Source organism: Danio aesculapii, chromosome 20, assembly GCF_903798145.1.
Source record: "Danio aesculapii chromosome 20, fDanAes4.1, whole genome shotgun sequence".
NCBI lineage: Eukaryota > Metazoa > Chordata > Actinopteri > Cypriniformes > Danionidae > Danio > Danio aesculapii.
This window is the reverse complement of record NC_079454.1, coordinates 106,712-125,128: the sequence shown is the minus strand read 5'-3', so window position 1 is coordinate 125,128 and position 18,417 is coordinate 106,712. Positions and strand designations below refer to the sequence as shown.

The 18,417-nt window shown below is 42.7% G+C and overlaps 2 protein-coding genes across 2 annotated transcripts in view; both read right to left on the bottom strand.

Moving 5' to 3' along the window:
• Positions 1-42: 42 nt before the first annotated feature.
• zgc:112001 (uncharacterized protein LOC550384 homolog) lies at positions 43-2,905 on the bottom strand. Its single transcript, XM_056445581.1, has one exon. It carries the CDS (start codon positions 2,772-2,774, stop codon positions 1,932-1,934), a length of 843 nt encoding a protein of 280 aa, XP_056301556.1. The 5' UTR covers positions 2,775-2,905; the 3' UTR covers positions 43-1,931.
• Positions 2,906-15,585: 12,680 nt separating this feature from the next.
• Positions 15,586-18,417, bottom strand: part of lrfn2b (leucine rich repeat and fibronectin type III domain containing 2b) — an 83,158-nt gene continuing 80,326 nt past the window's right edge. The window contains exon 4 of the mRNA XM_056445264.1: positions 15,586-18,354. Coding sequence (XP_056301239.1) covers positions 17,385-18,354 — 970 coding nt within the window. The 3' untranslated portion in view covers positions 15,586-17,384. The remainder of the gene's footprint in view (positions 18,355-18,417) is intronic.

Sequence of the window (18,417 nt, the reverse complement as noted above, 5' to 3'; positions counted from 1 at the left end):
GAGGCTGTAGAGTTTGTCCTTCATATAAGACACCAGAGACTGTTGCATTTCATAAATCAAGATCATTTAATAAGTCCAATAATCCTCCTATCAGTTTGATTGCATATGAAGGACGGGACCCTCACTGTGGACCACTGTCAGTTCAGTTGAAGAGGACAGTTGTGTTGTTGATTCCTCATAATGGGTCATATTGAAATGATGACTGAGTTATTTATACACCAAACAGCAGTCAATAGTTGGCAGAGCTGTTCAGTCCCGTCTCAGGAATCAGCAGGGTCAATACTGATCAGAATTATAATGTCAAGGATGATCATTTCTCATTATCATCTCTTCCAGTGTTTGTTTCAGCTGTCCAGAAGAGCTTGCTGTAGAACATCTGTCCACACCGCTCTAATATGTGCGGTATAGTTTCATCATGAACTGTGTGGATTATAATTGTGGAATGAGCCACCTCTGCCTCAGGCTCTGCTGTCAGACACGGGTTTGGCTGGTCGATCTGGACCGTCTGGACTCTGATTATCTTCATCTTGTTTTCTCCAGAGCCAAACTTCACAACATTAGTCAATTATGGGAGGTTGTAAATGAATATAGTGAAGATTGTGTCACCTAAAGGCACAGCTCAGCCAGAAATGTGAAGTCTCATCATCTTCCAGACCTGGGTGAGTTCTGCTGAACACAGCTGAAGATATTCTGAAGAATGTTGGAGAACGCAGCCATTGACTTCTGTAGTGTTTATTATTCCTGCTCTGGAGTCAACAGCTGATTTGTTCTTCAGTATATCTTGTTTTGTGAACGGTCCCTTTAATACATTACTGTTCATTATACACACTCTCAGAGAAAACTGGTACAGTGTTGTACCAAAGCAGGTGCAAACCCTTGTCACTGGGGCGGTACCTTATTATGGGCAGAATTGTATCTTAAGGCAAAGAAACGAATGTGTACCATTGCAGTTTGTACCTTTAAGGACATGATATGAACCATGGGAAACCAAAATATACCTGCAGATACAATACTGTGCCTTCATCAGGGACAGAACTGATCCTCAAGGCAGATTATTTGCACCATCGTGTACCTTTATTCTGAGAGTGCCCAATGTCAGCATGATGCTCTGAATGAGCCTTAAATTTGGCACAAGAACATAATAAATGATTGTTCAGCTGATTCATCCTCATCCAGCATGAAACAATACTATAGTAAATACCACTGTTCTGTCATCATACTGTAGTGAAGTGTGTTACTGTATATATTACAGTATTTACAACTCTTTGTTGGTGAGTGCTCCAGCATACTGCAGTACAGTGAACTGATCAACTGTAGTAAACGCTGTAGTGTACTTTAGTCTTTACTATAGTAAACTGTGGGGTTTGATTGTAATGCAATATACCCTATAGCTGTAGAAAACTTCAGTGTTGGGTCATTTGTTTCTATGACTATAGTTGCTGTGTAACCATAAGCACTGTAGTGTTCACTGTAGTATATAGTCATGTGGGATGGATCACTGATTTCTGCTGAATGAGGGAATCTGTCACAGAGATGTGGAGTAAAAACACTTTCAATGAAGACAGAAGATGTGTTCTGGGTCACAAACACGCACACACACACACACACACACACACACACACGCACACACACACACACCATGATGCTTTCATGAGTCCAGCTCCTGGTCTTGATGAGGTGTCCTGCTCAGCTCATGAATACAGCACGCTTTGCATATTTGTGTCGCGTATTAAAGCTGCGCGTTCATGACCTGATGCTGATCAATAATTCATATATACACGACAGAGTCTGAAACTGAGGAGACGAGAAGACAACAGACAGGAAGACGGTATCGCTGACGTGCGCTCGTGACCGCGACGCTTTCGTTCGTCCGTCGCACACGTCACGCCACAGGCTCGCGCACACAAACAAACAGGCAGACGCGCGCGGCTCTACGCCACCGACAGGCGGCCGCGGTGCGCTCTCGGCTTGAGCGCGGCCGGGATGGGCAGTTTGTCCAGGCTGCTCGGGAACTGCTCGGGCGGCAGCTGCGCGAGGATCCGGCGCATCGCGATGAGGAAGAGCGGCGCGGGCTCGCGGCCGATGAGGTAGTTGAGCTTGTCCTCTCCGAGCACCTTGCTCCAGCACTGGCGCTCCTTCTGCAGCGAGCTCTTCATCTTGAAGCGCATCTCCGGCATGAACATCAGCAGGTTCTCCAGGCACGACTTCTTGGCGCCGACGTTCGCCTTCGAGTCCCGCAGCTGCTGCAGCACCACGTCCAGCGGCGTCATGCCGTTGTGGTCTTCGGCCTGCGGCGACGCGCCGTTGCCTAGCAGCAGCATGACTGCGTCCGCGCGCAGCAGCTCGCAGGCCAGGTGGAGAGGGGTCTTGCCATCCTCCAGGTGGAAGCAGCCGCCGCGGTTCATATAGGAGCGCAGGCCGGGCAGCCGATGCGCCACCTGCAGGATGTGCGCCAGGATGTCGCGCCGGTCGTAACGCACGGCCATGGCCAGGTGCGGCGCTGAGGACGGGCAGCAGCAGAAGCGCTCTCCCGGCATCTCCAGCGCCTCGTCCGAGAATCGGCTGAGCAGGTACTGCGCGTACGGCCGGTGGTCGTGCACGATCGCGTAGAGCAGCGCCTCGGACGGGCTGTAGGTCCTCTGCTTGGCGTCCTCCTCCCAGTAGAAGGTCTCCATGGTGCGCATGTCCTCCAGCATCCACACAGGCTTCAGGTCGCGCACCGCCTGGTAGAACAGGAACGAGATGAACTTGTGCTGCTTGCGCTCGTCCTCCATCTGGCCGTCCGTCCGTCCGTCGGTCGTTCAGCGCGAGGCGAGGTGGAGGTCGCGTCGGCTGGCCGTCATCTCAGCAGCACCAGCAGCAGTCCGTCAGCGGCCGCTCTCTGCAGTGCGCGCTCACTGCGCGTGCGCTCATTCCGCCTGTGACGCGCGCTCCCCTCGCGCGCCGCCGCGTCCTGTTCTGCAACTGAAGTGGTTTATCCACAGCTCTGCGTCTGGACACACATTACACAAGCGTAAATGTGCATTTATTTCCATTCTATTTAAAATAAAGAAATAAATATCTCCACAGTAGGAGAAACATGCTATAGAAGTCAATGGTTACAGCGTTTCAACATTCTTCAAAATATCTTCTTTTGAGTTTAACAAAAGAATAAACTCATAAATGTTGGAAATAAGTTAAAAGGCGAGTAAATAATGACAGAGTCCTGAGGTGAACTATGCCTTTAATGTTCCAATGTTTATGTTATTAATAATATATAATATTAATTATTATACACATATTAAATGTATCCATTTCTGCAAAGTTAAATGTAAATAGTTAGATTGTGTAATTTTACACATTAATATTAAGAAGACTTCACCGTAAGAGTAATGTCACCATAATGCTCTGAATGATGGCGTAAGAGCACAGTAATGAGTGTTCGGCTGTTCTCATCCCACATCCCAAATCTAAAAGTAATGAACGGTAAACACTGTAGTGCTTTTGAACAATACTATAGTAAAGTGTTTTACACAATATCATGACTTTACAAACACGTCATATGGAGTCTGGTTAGTTAAACCAGAGTGAATGTGAAAGAGTCTAAGTTTTGTACGTGTCTTTATGTTGTTACTATACTATTACAGGATATACCGTGGTGAGCTTTATGACATCATCATTGTGTGAAATCTGTACACAGATCCTGATATAATATATAGAGTTATAGTATATTATAATAGAGTTAAAATAGAGTTAGCCAAACAAACTGACTCATTTTCATTGCTCTCAGACGTAATGCATTCAACTCAACACCCACAAACTTCACTGATATCTGAGATATCTACACGGTGCTTTCAGAAGACTGCAGCTCTGCACAAGACGTTTGGCCAGTGGAGAAATGGTCGTGCCCATCTGAGCCTGGTTCTCTCAAGGTTTTTATCTTCACCTTTGCCGATTGGTGAAGTTTTTCCCTCTCCGCTGTCTCCACTGGCTTGCATGGTTCAGGATCTGTAGAGCTGTGCATCGTTGGATTTGCTCTTCAGTATTTGGACTCTCAGTAGTGATTATTAAACCACACTGAACTGAGCTCAACTGAACTGAACTTAAACACTACAAACTGAACTACACTGTTCCTATTTACTGTGACCTTTTATGTGAAGCTGCTTTGACACAATCTACATTGTAGAAGCGCTATACAAATAAAGGGGAATTGAATTGGAAAAAAAATAATTAAAACACTTCAAATAGAATGATGGTAATATGGATTTACTACAAAATATAGAAACCAATAATAATAACAGATGCTCATTATGCTTTATTAGTATGCTCAATACAGTGGGAATGTGTAATTCTATAACTCAGTTCTGCCTCATGAAAATACAACTTAAAACAATGAAAGTAGATTATTTCTGCATCTTATTTCTCTCTGTAGTGTGTGTTAGCGCTCAGTGTGTTATGAATGAAATGTGTGCTGAATGAGTGAGGAGTGCTGGCGCTGATAAGATTAAACGAGTGTTATTAAGACACATAAGGTGTTTTGCACCTCTTTTGAAGTAATATTACAAATTCATCATGAGCAAAATCTCCTAACAGTGAGCACAATATCTGTCTGCCTGGGCTAAACACCTAACACATGTCTTGCTGTTTTGACACAGTCAGATTTTCCAACACCAGTGACTGATGAAACAGACAGCACCATGACCTAAAGCTGACTGACAGACTAAAGTCAAAGTGAATCTGTCCATGTTGTGGGATAAAACACTAATATATCCACAGTGGGGGAAACCAGTCAGACCTGGTCGCCGGATCTTAGCTTTCTGGGTGGAGTACTGATGTTGAAGAAGTTCAGCTAAACAGACAGGAGCTTGGGTATGAAGAGATTTGAACAGATATTCCACAATATAGAGGCCTGCAGGTATCTAATGTGGACAAACACATCAACCACCATCTGCTGGGAGTAAGAAAGAGTTGAATTATTTTAGATAATAGATGAAGCTGCTGATACTGAGCAGATAACAGAAGAGATGTGCTTATCATTTATATTTATTATTACATTTGTTTATTTATTATTTAAAAAAACAAATATACACCAAACAATTGTACTACATATTTAAATGTAGATGTGTGTATCGTATACATTTACTCTATATTTAAATAAACATTTTCTCAAATATTTGCATGCATGTGTGTGTTTATAATAAATATACACACACACACACACACACACACACACACACACACACACACACACACACACACACACACACACCACACACACACACACACACACACACACACACACACACACACACATGTCAAACAAACTTGCATTTTGGATGTGATTAGTCATGATTTATCTTTGCACAGCTCTAGTTTTTAGATATTTGGGCTAGAAATAAGAGTTGTGGAGTTAATCAGACACCACAGGGAGACGGGCAGGATTTACCCTGGCATACAGCAGTGAATGAGGAAAGGGCCACTGATGATGAGCAGCACCAGACAGAATCTGTGGACATTTATTGCCTTTTCTACACAGAAGTTTATAAATAAATAAAAAAAATATATATACAGATTTATGCAGAATGAGTTTGAGAGTAAAAATGTAAAGCAGGGGTCATCAACTATATTTGTCAGAGGGCCAGAGTTTTACCAGACACTCTCTTTGGGGGCCGGACCCCAAGAACAAAATCAAATAAAAAATCTAATTTTGCTTTAACAATATGTTTAATGTTGAAACTTTTTCCATTTCATTACAAAACTGAAGGCATTTGATTCAGGCTCCAATCACCTATACCACAGTCGACCACTAGGAGGATTTTACCTCAACTCTAAGTCAACTTTATTTATATTTACAGAGGAAGTGACAAGGTCTCTTAAAATAGCACCCTCAAAGACCATGAAACGCAACGTTGATGTAAAAACGGGTCCTTCAATGATGACTGGACTGAAACGTGCGCATTTATCATGCCAACCTTCAGAAATGCGTCATGAAGGCGGCTCTCCGTGGTGCTGAAAGCCATGTGCTCACCATGTTCGGTTCAACCTACACCTGTGAGGCTGCGTTCTCCAAGAGGAACTCGATAAAAAACGCACGAGAGGAACCGACTGTCAGCCCAGTCTTTGGAGGACTGTTTGCGCATAACTCTGACAGCGGCCAAGCCTGATGTGAAAAAGTGTGTGTCAGAGGGGAAATGTAACTTCAGCCATTGATTAAGCACTGTGAGTAGCCCCCTTTCAGCATTGTGATCTGAATTTAAGCCCACTAAACGTTTCATTTGATGTGCGGACAGTATTTGTGGCCTGTTTTCTTCTGTTTATTTACCATGCTATTGTAAGTTGTGCCAGATTGTTATGTTAGTTATGAGTCTGTCTTCATTTCGGACTGTAGCCTGAATTTAGTCATAAATGGGGGTTATTCTGACCAGAGACTCGGTTGTTGTTATTCACAGTTTTGTAATCCAGTCGTGACCTCAGTTGATGATCAGTGACGTAAACCATGAAATAAAACAACTATTTTACATTGAATTTAAGCTTGACAATGCAGATCCAATAAGATGCACTTTTGTTTACTAAACAAAGCAAGTCTGTGGTATAATTCATCTACTAAAGGACAGAAACTATGACTTTACACACTGTATTGTGCATAACTCATTTGAACATTTGCATAGTCAATAATATTACTAAAATTAACATAAAACTGAACAAGTATTTACACACATTTACATAAACAGACTCAATGCTGGGTTAAAAATCTGCAGATAACCCAGATCTGTCTATTTAACACACAGCGCCCTCTGGTGTTTGTAGAAGGACCTCCACCAACACACAGAGCTTCCGGGAGCACTTCCCTCTTCCTCTATAATCTCCTTAATCCTCCACTGTGGGGAATGATTCTTTTCCTCCTGGAGGTGGAGAGAGTTGATCATCCACACATGATGCCAGCAGCGCTCCCATACGGAAGTCACAGAGATTGAACTATATGAGTGAGTAATACATATCCATTTCTATACATTTAATTTCGTATTAATTTTGAAATAATCAATGTAGAGCAATAATTATTACTGTGAGCTATTGTATGCTCTGTTCTGGATAGTATTTGTAATGCAGCTGTGAGTATTTTGACAGTCCGCTATTGACTGTGTGTTCCTGTTGTATTTTGCTAATGCTATGTGTTTAGTCAGGTCTGCTGTCTCTGATGGAGTTAGTCTATGCAGAAAACAGTATTCAGCATTTAGAAATGTAGAGTTTGTATTTATTTGACAATATGTGTTTTGGGGAAATTAACTGTTTGATTAATCATGTGTTGGCTAATTATGTAGGTGTGTTTGTGTGATAGGAGTTCAGAAAAGGCACTTTTAGTATTGGTAACACTAGTTAGGGATTAGAAACACAGCAGTATTCTGAAGAGTGGTCTCGATGAGGACTGAGGCTGTATATGGAGCAGGACTGCCCTCTGCTGGACACTCACATGATCATCACTGTCCTGCTCACTCATGGTTATTATTAGATATTCTCGATTGCTAAAACACAAAGATGTCTCACCCATGACACTATATTTTAGAAAAAGCAGACTGATTCCTAGAAAACTCCTTGTTTATTACGCCAGAATGACGCCAGTTACTACTAATATTACAGCAGTTTAGTTCCTCTAGTCACATCAACCTTGAAAATAACTTCATTTTCTGTTGGTTTTAGTACATGACGTAACTATAACAGTAAAGAGTCAAGCTTTATGTATTAATTAACTAAATGTTTTGATTGTTTTGAGCGAGATGCTAATGGTCTAATCTGACTCAATGATTTATGCTAAGCTAAGCTAAAAGTGCTTTCACCAGTCTGAGAAACTGGTTAAATGGTATTCTACAATTCCCCAGTTTAACTGTGGGAGAGCTGTAAAATGAGAATATTTACAAAAAAGTGTTCCTTTAACAGACAATTACACACATGGAAACTAAGCGACAACCTCCCGTCCTCCCTCTGGAATCCAATACGGAAGTACCTAAAACTGCAATTCATCGACTGGCCTTGGGGGCTCCAGGAACTCCAGATGTCCACTGACTGCATGGTAAAAATCCTCCTGTAGAAAAACGTCATAAGAACAATGCTCAGTGTGTTACAGCAGTGTTTAGACTAAACACTTAGACTAAAGTCTAAACCCTTTACTGATAAAGTGTACAGCCAAGCACATGTGGTCCGAACACAAGCGAGTCGTAGGTAATGAAGTATTCAGCGTTTCTCCCATAGGAAAGCCCGTCTACGCAGAATGCCAGCAGGTGTCTGTAGCTCCGCTCACGCTCCGCCTCTTTGCCCTTGTTTGGTATCGCCCGGTCGGCTCGATGATGCGTGGACAAAATGGCGACTGAAGGTCAGAGTTTGGTTTTGTGGTCATCGAGACAACAGTCTCTAATCGATTATAGATTACGTACTGATTAATGATAGATATTGAAGTAGGAGAGAAGTAATCAATAGTAGCTAAGGTCTCACTTCATATTAGGTGGCCTTAACTACTATGTACTTGCATCAAACAATAAATACAATGTACTTACTGTGTTGATAATGTACTGCAGAACACTCGTGGGGCTCTTGAGGTGGGATACTGGTCGAGTCTGGGACAGGTTTGGTGGTATAGGTAGGTTTAAAGCCTGGTTTATACTTTGACGCGTCCGCTAGTTCACTTTAAGAGGGATTTGATGTGTAAGGGATGGTCAACGGTGTAAATGTAATTAGAGAAATTAATTACAGATGAAATCACATGCATGCAATTAATCAATCATAAGTACAATGTAAAAAGGTGTGTTTACACAATGAGTTCATTACAATAAGTAATAAATGATCAATTTCAGTGTAAGTACATATTAGTTAAGGCCACCTAATATAAAACAAGGCTGTGTCTAATGAAGTTACACTAATATTCCTTCATTAAGCACATCCAATCAGCAGGAACACAATGGCAAAAACTCTTTCTGACAATATAATGTTGTGTTTTGAAGGCGACTGACTCTCATTTACTGAAATATTACAGGTTTATACTAAGAACACATGACTGTATGTCCTGTAAAGCGTCCTGATGATCATATGGTCTTGTCATGAACCGCTGAGCAGATCTCACATGGTGAAAACTTCATTTCAGCTGAAAAACACAACACAACTACAGCCTAGCCACTAAACCAAGACACACTAGCGGGGAATAAAAGCATCCTCCACCATGGGCTATAAAGGCTTCGCTTAAATATTAATTTGATGTCATTTATTCATGGAAATGTTATGTGTATGATCATGTTCATGATTTATAATAAAATATCAAATGCATTATTAATCACTACATGAATACACAAACAGTTCCTGCTGAACGGTAGGACTGAACCTGGAGCGAAAGAGTTTTCAGCTCATTTCTGCAAGAGGCTGAAGAGCTCAGAGCTGCATGAGTTGATGACACACACACGCACACACACACATGCACACTCACACACACACACACACACAATAGTCACTTCTTGATAAACTAAATACATTTATTTTCTTCAGCGATCGTCCATAATGCGCTGAAGAATAGGTGTATAGACACATAGCTAGTGCCTGTATGTACAGTGCTGAAGGCCACAGAGTCCTCTAATGGAGCATATGCAGCTCCAGGAGAAGCATTTACTCGTCCTGACGCAAACAAAAATGGATGGGAATGTTCTCATGAAATCATCAGTGCATAAAATCAATTGCTAAAATAAGCGTTCCCCTTCGGGCCTGGATTCAGCTTTCATTAACTTGACTGTTAATAATTAAAAATAAAACAGCGAACCCCACATAAACAGAGCAGTGGGAGCACACAGCGTCTGCTTCAGTCTGTCAGACAGAGCTGTGTGATGGAGAGCAGATCCTCACATCATGAATAACCCGGGAAAACTGCATCCTGCTGGAAGAGGTGCTGTGAGGTCAACAGGTACTGCCCACCCTGTGTGTGTGTGTGCGGGTGTGTGTGTGTGTGGGTCCTAGTTCCCCACTATAGAGATGCAGACATTATACTGTCTATCATCACTGTCTTTCAGATGAGATGTTAAACTCATTAAAGATTGTGTGTCTCCTCATAGGTAATGAGGCAACAAACACACGTAGACTGCTGCTTATAATAGTTTAATGTGTGTTTACGCATGGTGTCATATCACTCAGCTCTTACTGTCATTTTTCTGCAGTAAAAGTCCACTTATTGAGGCTGATATTAATTACTGTCTGTTTTATATATGTTAAAGCTTCTTAATGGACGGTGAGTAATGTCCTAATTGTAGATTACTGAACTCTGCACTAAAACATCACTCTTGGCATGATAATGTCGATCAACATCCATACTATCACTATTAGGATCGATCTGCCACTCCTAATAACCATAAGATGATACATGGAACCCAGGATTGGTCCAAACTAAACTGAAACTTAACTGGCTAGCTCTCCAAACATTGGAAACCCACGAGAGCTCCCCACAATTCACACGGACAGATATGTTAGTGTATACAGTTTTGGGCAAACATTTGGGCACCCCTCTGTGGCTGCATAGTGATGTGCTCTTTCTTTATGAGAAGATTGCAGTGAAATGCCATTGGGTTTCTAGAGAAAGCTAGATAATGTATGTTTTTCAGACAGAACTATGTAGAGTAGCAGTATTGAGATGTGTGAGATTAACTTGAAACTGAAAAATAGGCTATGCAGAAGTTTGAGCGCCCTCTCTTTTGTGTGGATTTCAGAACTTGTAGTCACTTGATGCAGATCGAGAACTACACAACATTGATTTGAGTGAACCTCACCAATCCTAAAACAGAAGCAACCAATCATGGAGGAGATGTAAGATGGCTGATGGCTAGTTGTGCTTCTCCTGATTGTGAAACTGAAAGTAGCAACATGGGAACCTCATAAAAACTTCCTAATAACCTAAACACCAGCACAATTCACCAACATGAATTAGGAGAAGGATGCAAACAGCTTTCATAAAGGTTTAAAGTCTCCATGTCTACAGTCAGAAATATAGTAAGACAATGGAAGGCCACAGGAACAGTTCTGGTGAAGGAGAGATGTGCTAGACCAAGACAAACATCTGAAAGGCAGAGGTGAAGAATATTTACAGTGATCACAGACAGACCACAGACCACCTCCACAGAGCTCCAGGATCATCTCGCTGCTGATCATGTCATTGTACATCACTCCAGAATCCAGCGCACCCTTTACACAGGACAGCTCAATAGAGGGAGGATTTCAGCAAAAGGTAGCTCTACAGAAGATTGGTGGCATTATTCTGTTGAGGTGCACACATTTTTGCATCTGTCTGTTTATGTTAAGACCGACTGCATCTGTAGATTAATTAAGTGTCCTGTCAGAACTGCCTAGGGTATAACATATATCCAGATGAATTTGCTGATTTGAAAGGCCCACAGGCTATGGCTACAATTATGATCAGGGATGGCCAAGCTTTTGTATAAGACTGTATGTGTGTGTTAGTGAGTGAGTGAGTGTGTAGCTGCCTTTCGCTCTGGGTGGTGATTGAAGTCACTGGTGGGCGTTCCCAGCATAAGGTTGCTTTGACATTGAGAGCAAATGAGTTTTCTTGCCACTGAAAATAAACATTATGGAGATAAAGCAGTAATTATAACTGAAATCCATACAAATAATGCTTAATTACAAAGATGAGCAGGAAAAGTGTGTGTTCTCTGTAATTACGGCACTGATATCTGCTGCAAACGCGCATCTGTGTGGATCTGGAGATACAGCCGGCTGCAGGAGCTGAGAGAGGGTCACCTGAGCTCTACTGACGCTCCTGTTGGCCGTCACTTACTAAAGTCACTCCTCATTTGCATAAAGGTGAAGGATCCTCAACAGTGTTTGGTCGCTCGACACACATCTACATTTCGACATGAACTTCCCTACACTTGTTTCCTCAAGGGAATCCCTGCCACCATTTGAAAGTGTGCTCCACTTCATCAAGTGATCGAGGGAAGTTTAGATGGACAGACCCTCGACAATCCTGCGATTCTGACGCAAGTCGGCTTCATATGTCCACTCCAGCATGTATATGTCCCAGAATGCAACATGAATGTAACATCAAAACAGTGTAGTTCCCAAGTGCTCAAGGGTTTAGGGCACTCCATTTAAACCTATTCAGATGCTTAGCTAGAAGTGGATACTAATCAATGACGTACATTTGAGGGAACAAGACCGAGTACGTCACCGGATGTTACCAGCTCTCCATTGAAATGAATGGTTGTGTCACTTGTAGGGTTAAAGGGGTTTGAGACACACAGTATTGTCTGCATCAGGGCAGTGTGTGTGTGTGTGTGTGTGATGTCCAGCTCCTTCCTCTCGCTGACGCTGCTGTCTGAGAGCCTCGCTGGACTCTAAACACACTCCTCTCAGTGTGAGTGCAGCTGAAGATTGCAGTCCAGATCCTGAGGGAGTTCAAGTGAAGATCAGCACATCACAGCTTCATCTTTTAGTCATGCAGACAGCTTGTAACACCAGACTCTGGAGACATTTCTAAAAACTCCCTCTGAAAGCCGGCGGTGCAGTAAATAATGCACGTGCTCTGCATCTGAGCCAGTCTGCCTGCTTTAGTGGAGAACTGGAGAACACCAGCCGCAGTACTGACACACGAGACACTGTCTACTCAGCAGATCACACTTCCTGTTCACTAAAGAGTGGATGAGTTTCCCTGTCGACTAGTTAGTATATCACATTCCCTCTTGCCTGATTAGTAGATGGGTTTCCATGTTGATTAGTTATTAGTTGAGAATTATAGTTGACTAGTTGCTAAGTGATATTAACTAGATAGTAAATTCACAGTTGACTAGATAGCAGATAAGTATCCCTGTTGACAAGTTACTAGATGGGATTCCCAGTTGACTATGTAGTAGATTAGTTTTTCTGTAGACTAGTAGATGAAATTCCCTTTGACTACTTAGTAGACGAGTTTCCCTGTTGCATAATTACTAGATGAGTTTCCCTATTTACTACTGAGTTTCACGATTGACTACTTAGAAGATGATATTTGACTAGTTTGTTGACTAGTTGATAATTTGTTGACTAGTTAGTAGTTGAGATTCCCAGTTGACTAGTTAAAAGATTATATTTCCAATTATCTAGTTAGTAGATGACATTCACAGTTTACTAGTAGATGAGTTTACCTGTTGACTAAGTAGACAAGTTTCCCTTTGTTTGACCGTTGTTGAGTAAATTATTTCCCAACTAATTAGTAGATGAGTTTCCCTGCTGACTAGTTAGTAGATGCATTTTCTTGCTGACTAGTTAGTAAACGAGTTTCCCTGCTAACTAGATGGTAAATGATTTTACCCTTTGAGTATCTAGTAGATGAGTTTACTTACTGACTTGTTAGTAGATTATTTCCCTGCTTTCTAGTTAGTAGATAAGCATCTCTGTTCACTTGTTAGATAAGTTTCCCTGCTGACTAGTTAGTAGATGAGATTCCCTGTTGACTAGTTAGTAGATGAGTTTCCATGTTGACTAGTTAGTAGATGAGTTCCCTTGCTGGCTGGTTAATAGATCTGTTTCTCTGCTGACAAGTTGGTAAATTATTTTCCCAGGTGACTAATTAGTAAATGAGTTTCCCTCTTGACTAGTTAGTAGATGAATTTCATTGTTGAGTAAATTATCGCCCCTGTTGACTAATTTGTAAAAGAGTTTCTCTGCCTACTAGTTAGTAGATGAGTTTCCATGTTGACTAGTTAGTAGATGGGTTCCCTTGCTGGCTGGTTAGTAGATGAGTTTCCCTGTTGACTAGTTAGTAGATTAGTTTTCCTGTTGACTATTTAGTAAACGAGTTTCCATGTGGAATAGTAAGCAGATGAGTTTCCTTTCTGACTAGTTAGTAGACGAGTTTCTATGTTGAGTAATTAGTAAATGATTTTCCTTGCTGACTAGTTAGTAGACGGGTTTCCTTTTTGATTATTCAGCCATTGAGTTTCTGCTTTTAGATATTTGGCATGATATATTCTGTCTTTGAGAACTGTTGTCTCATTAATGTTCTTGTTATCATCAAGTATAAACTCATAACCCCCTGCAGGACTATAACACATAGGAAGGCTTTAGAAAGAATAAAGCAGAAGGGCTTTTCTCTGAGGTGTTGATCATAAGATGGATGTGTGTGGCACTGCTGAGCTCACTCATTCCTCTATTTATTTATAATGTTGGATTTTTATATTAGTTGTGGCCTTGAGTGAATAATTGAGCTGCCAGAGTCCTCATGAGTTTGTATAACACACACTAAAATGATATGGTGTTTTCTTTTTCCTATCCCCCCAATCCATTGGACATGTTTCAATAGTCATACTTCATGTTGCACACTTTAAGAGATATTTGTGTAAATGTGTGGGCCAGAAACATTCTCCAGCTGATTATGAGTGTGATTTACTCACTCCACACAGAGCTGTTCAGACATCTTGACATGTGTGATCTGAGGAAAACAATAATATCCTGCTTTCAGGACACACTAGATTCAGACCACTAGATCCAGGCCTCCATGTGGGAGACTGACCATGGCTTAAAGTGTTACAGCTGTGGCTAATGAGAATATGCACATAAATAGAGCATGTCATTTCTGTATAACAATAAATACAGTATTTTCATTACTGTAAATCACAGGTCTCAAACTGGATTCCTGGAGGGCCGCAGCTCTGCACAGTTTTGCTCTAACTATAATCAAACACAGCTGATCAACTAATCAAGTGTTCAAGACTACTAGAGATTATTAAGCAGGTTTGAACTGGAGCTGTTTGGGGCTAAACTATGCAGAGCTGCGGCCCTCCAGGAACTGAGTTTGAGACCATTGCTGTAAGGGGTAGGGTTAGGGCTGGGCTGGGTGTAGATGTTAATAAAACACAGTAAGTTAAACAAACATGAACTAAATATCTTACATAATCCACAGTCAAAGATTTTCTGCTTAATTATATTGATTGAAATGAATATCAATAAACAAATCAAGTGATGTATTTGTAGATGTAAATCACGTAGGCACTCTTGGGACAGCTCATTCTTAATTTGACAGCCACTACAGTAGGTGGCGATAATGTTCCTAAAGAGTTAGTCACCATTAAAAAAAGACTAATCCTAAACTATATGCTTCATCTGGGCCTGGACTGTGTGTCCTGAAACGTAGCTGGATATGTCTTCATCAAATATTTCAGTCATCAAAAACAGATATTCTCTGTCAAGTTTTGAATTCACAGCCAAAAGAGAAGTACACAAATAAAACTGGTATGCCTTGTGTCCTAATGTAAGATTACCGTCATGTTCACACACATTTTCTGCTGTGAGCGTGTGTGTTTATCAGGTGTGTTTCTGTGTTAGTAACAGGCTCAAAACAAAAGCTGCTAAATTTGGTCAGGTGTTTCAGTGTTGTTGTGTTTCTATTCATAGACTTATTCCTGTCTCAGTCTTGTGTATTTCAGTTTCACAGTGCTGGCGCACGAAAGCAAATGTCAGACTACATTACTGAACCCATACTGATCCCCAGGACCTGTTTGAGACACACTGCATTAGTCTGCTTTTTACATTCTGAAGTGCTTTTCACTGTGAAGTCTCAACATAATAGACATAATTCAATATATTTTCACACAGCCATCTTTCAATAGTAAAATATTCTGTCTTTCCATCAACTTGCAAATACAGAAATATCCGAAAACATCACACGTAAACAAGCAGCTTCAAACATCTGAAGGTTCATTAAAATCGCTCACGGTTTCTCATAGGAACAGCGTGTAAATGACAGCTTGAAGGGAGTGAGAACCACACAGGCTGAGGAATTCTCTTTCATCAAGAAAGACGAGTGTTTGATCAGCAAGATAAAAAATATAAAATATTTCAATTCATTACACATATAAACACAAGAAGATATTCACAGAGTCTGCAGGTGTTATTGTTCATGGGGAAACCGTTGGCAGGGCAGTTTCCTTTGTGTGCTTCAGTTCTCACGCCGGCCCTAAAAACACTGCAGCGGCACAGCAGTTCATCTCACAGTCCTTCCACATTCAGCTGTCTGATAGTTCCAGACACAAATAAGACATAAAGATGGAGCACACACACACACGCACACACACACACGCACGCACGCACACACACACACACACTCAAACACACACCTCACTCAGTGAGTCAGTAATGCAGACTGAGAGGGAATTCGCAGAGCACCGATTGCCACCACAGAAAGAACCTCCTCATTTCCACTGAGCAGTACGGCACAGTATAGTACAGTACAGTACAGTATAGTGAAGTATACAGGGCTTATTTATGCTGGAACCTCTGAAATCTGATCTGGCCCCTCATTTTATCGATCCTCCTCACACGCACCCCTGCCCCACCCCACTCTTCACTTTCTTCCGTGACTCCCCAACCCTTTCGTCACCGACTCTCCCAACAGCCCGTGGGCTCTTTACTTTCGTCCGCCACCTCTACCCTCCTCATGTAACATGCCGGATCACTTACCCCGATCTGTAACAGGACCTCGCAATTTACAAAATTAGGCACTAAAAGTATAGTACTAGATGATACAGATTACCCTGACCAGGCGTTTGTTTTCACTGACAACAGTAACTTTACTTGACAGGTGTCACTGAAAAATCCCAATGATCCACGTCATTGCCCTCGAAAACAAAGCTGTATGAGTGGTCCACATGTTTTCAGATATCCCATGTGATCAGCCACCCCCAAAAATGGAGAACTTCAAATGTGAATGGTCTGTTTGTCACAAGAAGACGGCAAGCTGTTTTGAGCTCAGGTTGACCATGGTTTCTTCTCTTTGCGCTGTCATCTTATTATTACGCTGTTGTGTTGCAGCTGTTAGTTTAAAAATGGCTCTACCTGTGTTCTTGTTATGTTTGTATAATGTGCAAGTGAAGTATCTGTGTAAACCAATCAGCTTTCTGCAGTGAGTTTAGCTCCACCTTTAGTAATGTACTGTTGTGTCAGGTACCTGTAGGAGAGCTTCCCAAAACAGTGGTACAGTTTGCTTCATTGTTTTGGTACTATTGACAGAGGAGATGGAAATAACTGCACACCATACTATACTGAAGCACACTGCTCAGTGGAAAAGAGCTGTTACTGTACCCCAAAGCTGAAGCTCCTCTCTGCAACACAAAACCCCTTTCAGCAAATGTGTGGACGCGGCAGTGACTTCAACAGGGAACTTTAGTGATAATGTACAATAAGCATTAAGAAACTGTGCATTTGTGCTGAAACCCGACAGGTTTCTAGAGTGGTGCGACTGCTTTGTGAATTCATCCCCTGAATGACGCTGACTTCATACCTGTTCTGGAAATGGCAAGGCGTATAACTGTAGTAATTAAATTAAACTTCATCAGAGTCATGCAGGATGGAGTAAATAACAGTTCAAGTCGAAGGTGTCTTTCTTCCTCTGTGTTCTATACGGTGCTCTCCATAACCCATTCGGGGCTCTCGATAGTCCCCTTGCTCCCGCCACTGTCAGCTTCCTCATCGCACGGCAGCAGCGTCCCGTTAACCGACAGGCTGCGTTTGGTCCAGATGCTGCTGAAGCGTCGTGGGTAAGAGCGCAGCTGCTGCGTCGTGGGCACCGTGAAGTCGCCCATGTCGAAGGAATGGCTCCTCTTGGGTTTGGAGTCCAGCGGCAGCATGAGCAGTTTGCTGAGCCGAGAGTCCAGCGTCCGGCCCAGCAGCGGCTCCTTATCAGCAGGACCTGCCGGGGACACAGCAGCAGCAGCTGCACTCGACGGCGTCCCAGATAGACACAGGTCCTTGCTCTGACCCCGAAGCTCTAGCGATGTGAAGGCGCCTAGGAGCTGGTCTATGTTGTTGTGTTGCTTAGGAGGTGCGGACCTCAAGATGTTGGCGAGGGCACTGTTGGGGCTGTAGCAAGTGGCATCTGCTGACCCTGAGGAGGAAGAGGAGGAGGACGAGCTGCTCTGGAGAGAACCACACTTAAATTTGACCACTTCATCCCGCATGGTGACAGTAGGCTTTTCTTTTGGCCCCGGCAGAGGCACCCCATTCTGCCCCGGCCTCCCTCCATTGGTCTGAGAGTATGTCTCACTGCTGTCGCTCAGCTTGCTGACAGGAGCGTTGCCTCCACCATCCCCAGCCTTATAGCGCACCATCAGGATGACGATGAACACCAGCAGCGTGGCCACGATGACGCCCCCCACCACCAGGATCATGGTGCCTCCCAGCAGCTGCCCTTGGAGAGACTGGCACTGTGTGTAGTCGTCGCGGGTGTAGAACTCCACGCAGCCCACCACATTAGTGGCAGTGAGGGTGGTGGCGGAGTCCTCCCAGGCCGCCAGCACACACAGGTCATAGCGAGTCCCAGACACCAGGTTGGTGATGTGAAAGGCCTTACTGGATGAAGGGATCATCCTACAAACACACAAAAACAAGCACAGTTCACACATCACAAGATGGAAGGGTTAATGTCAAAGA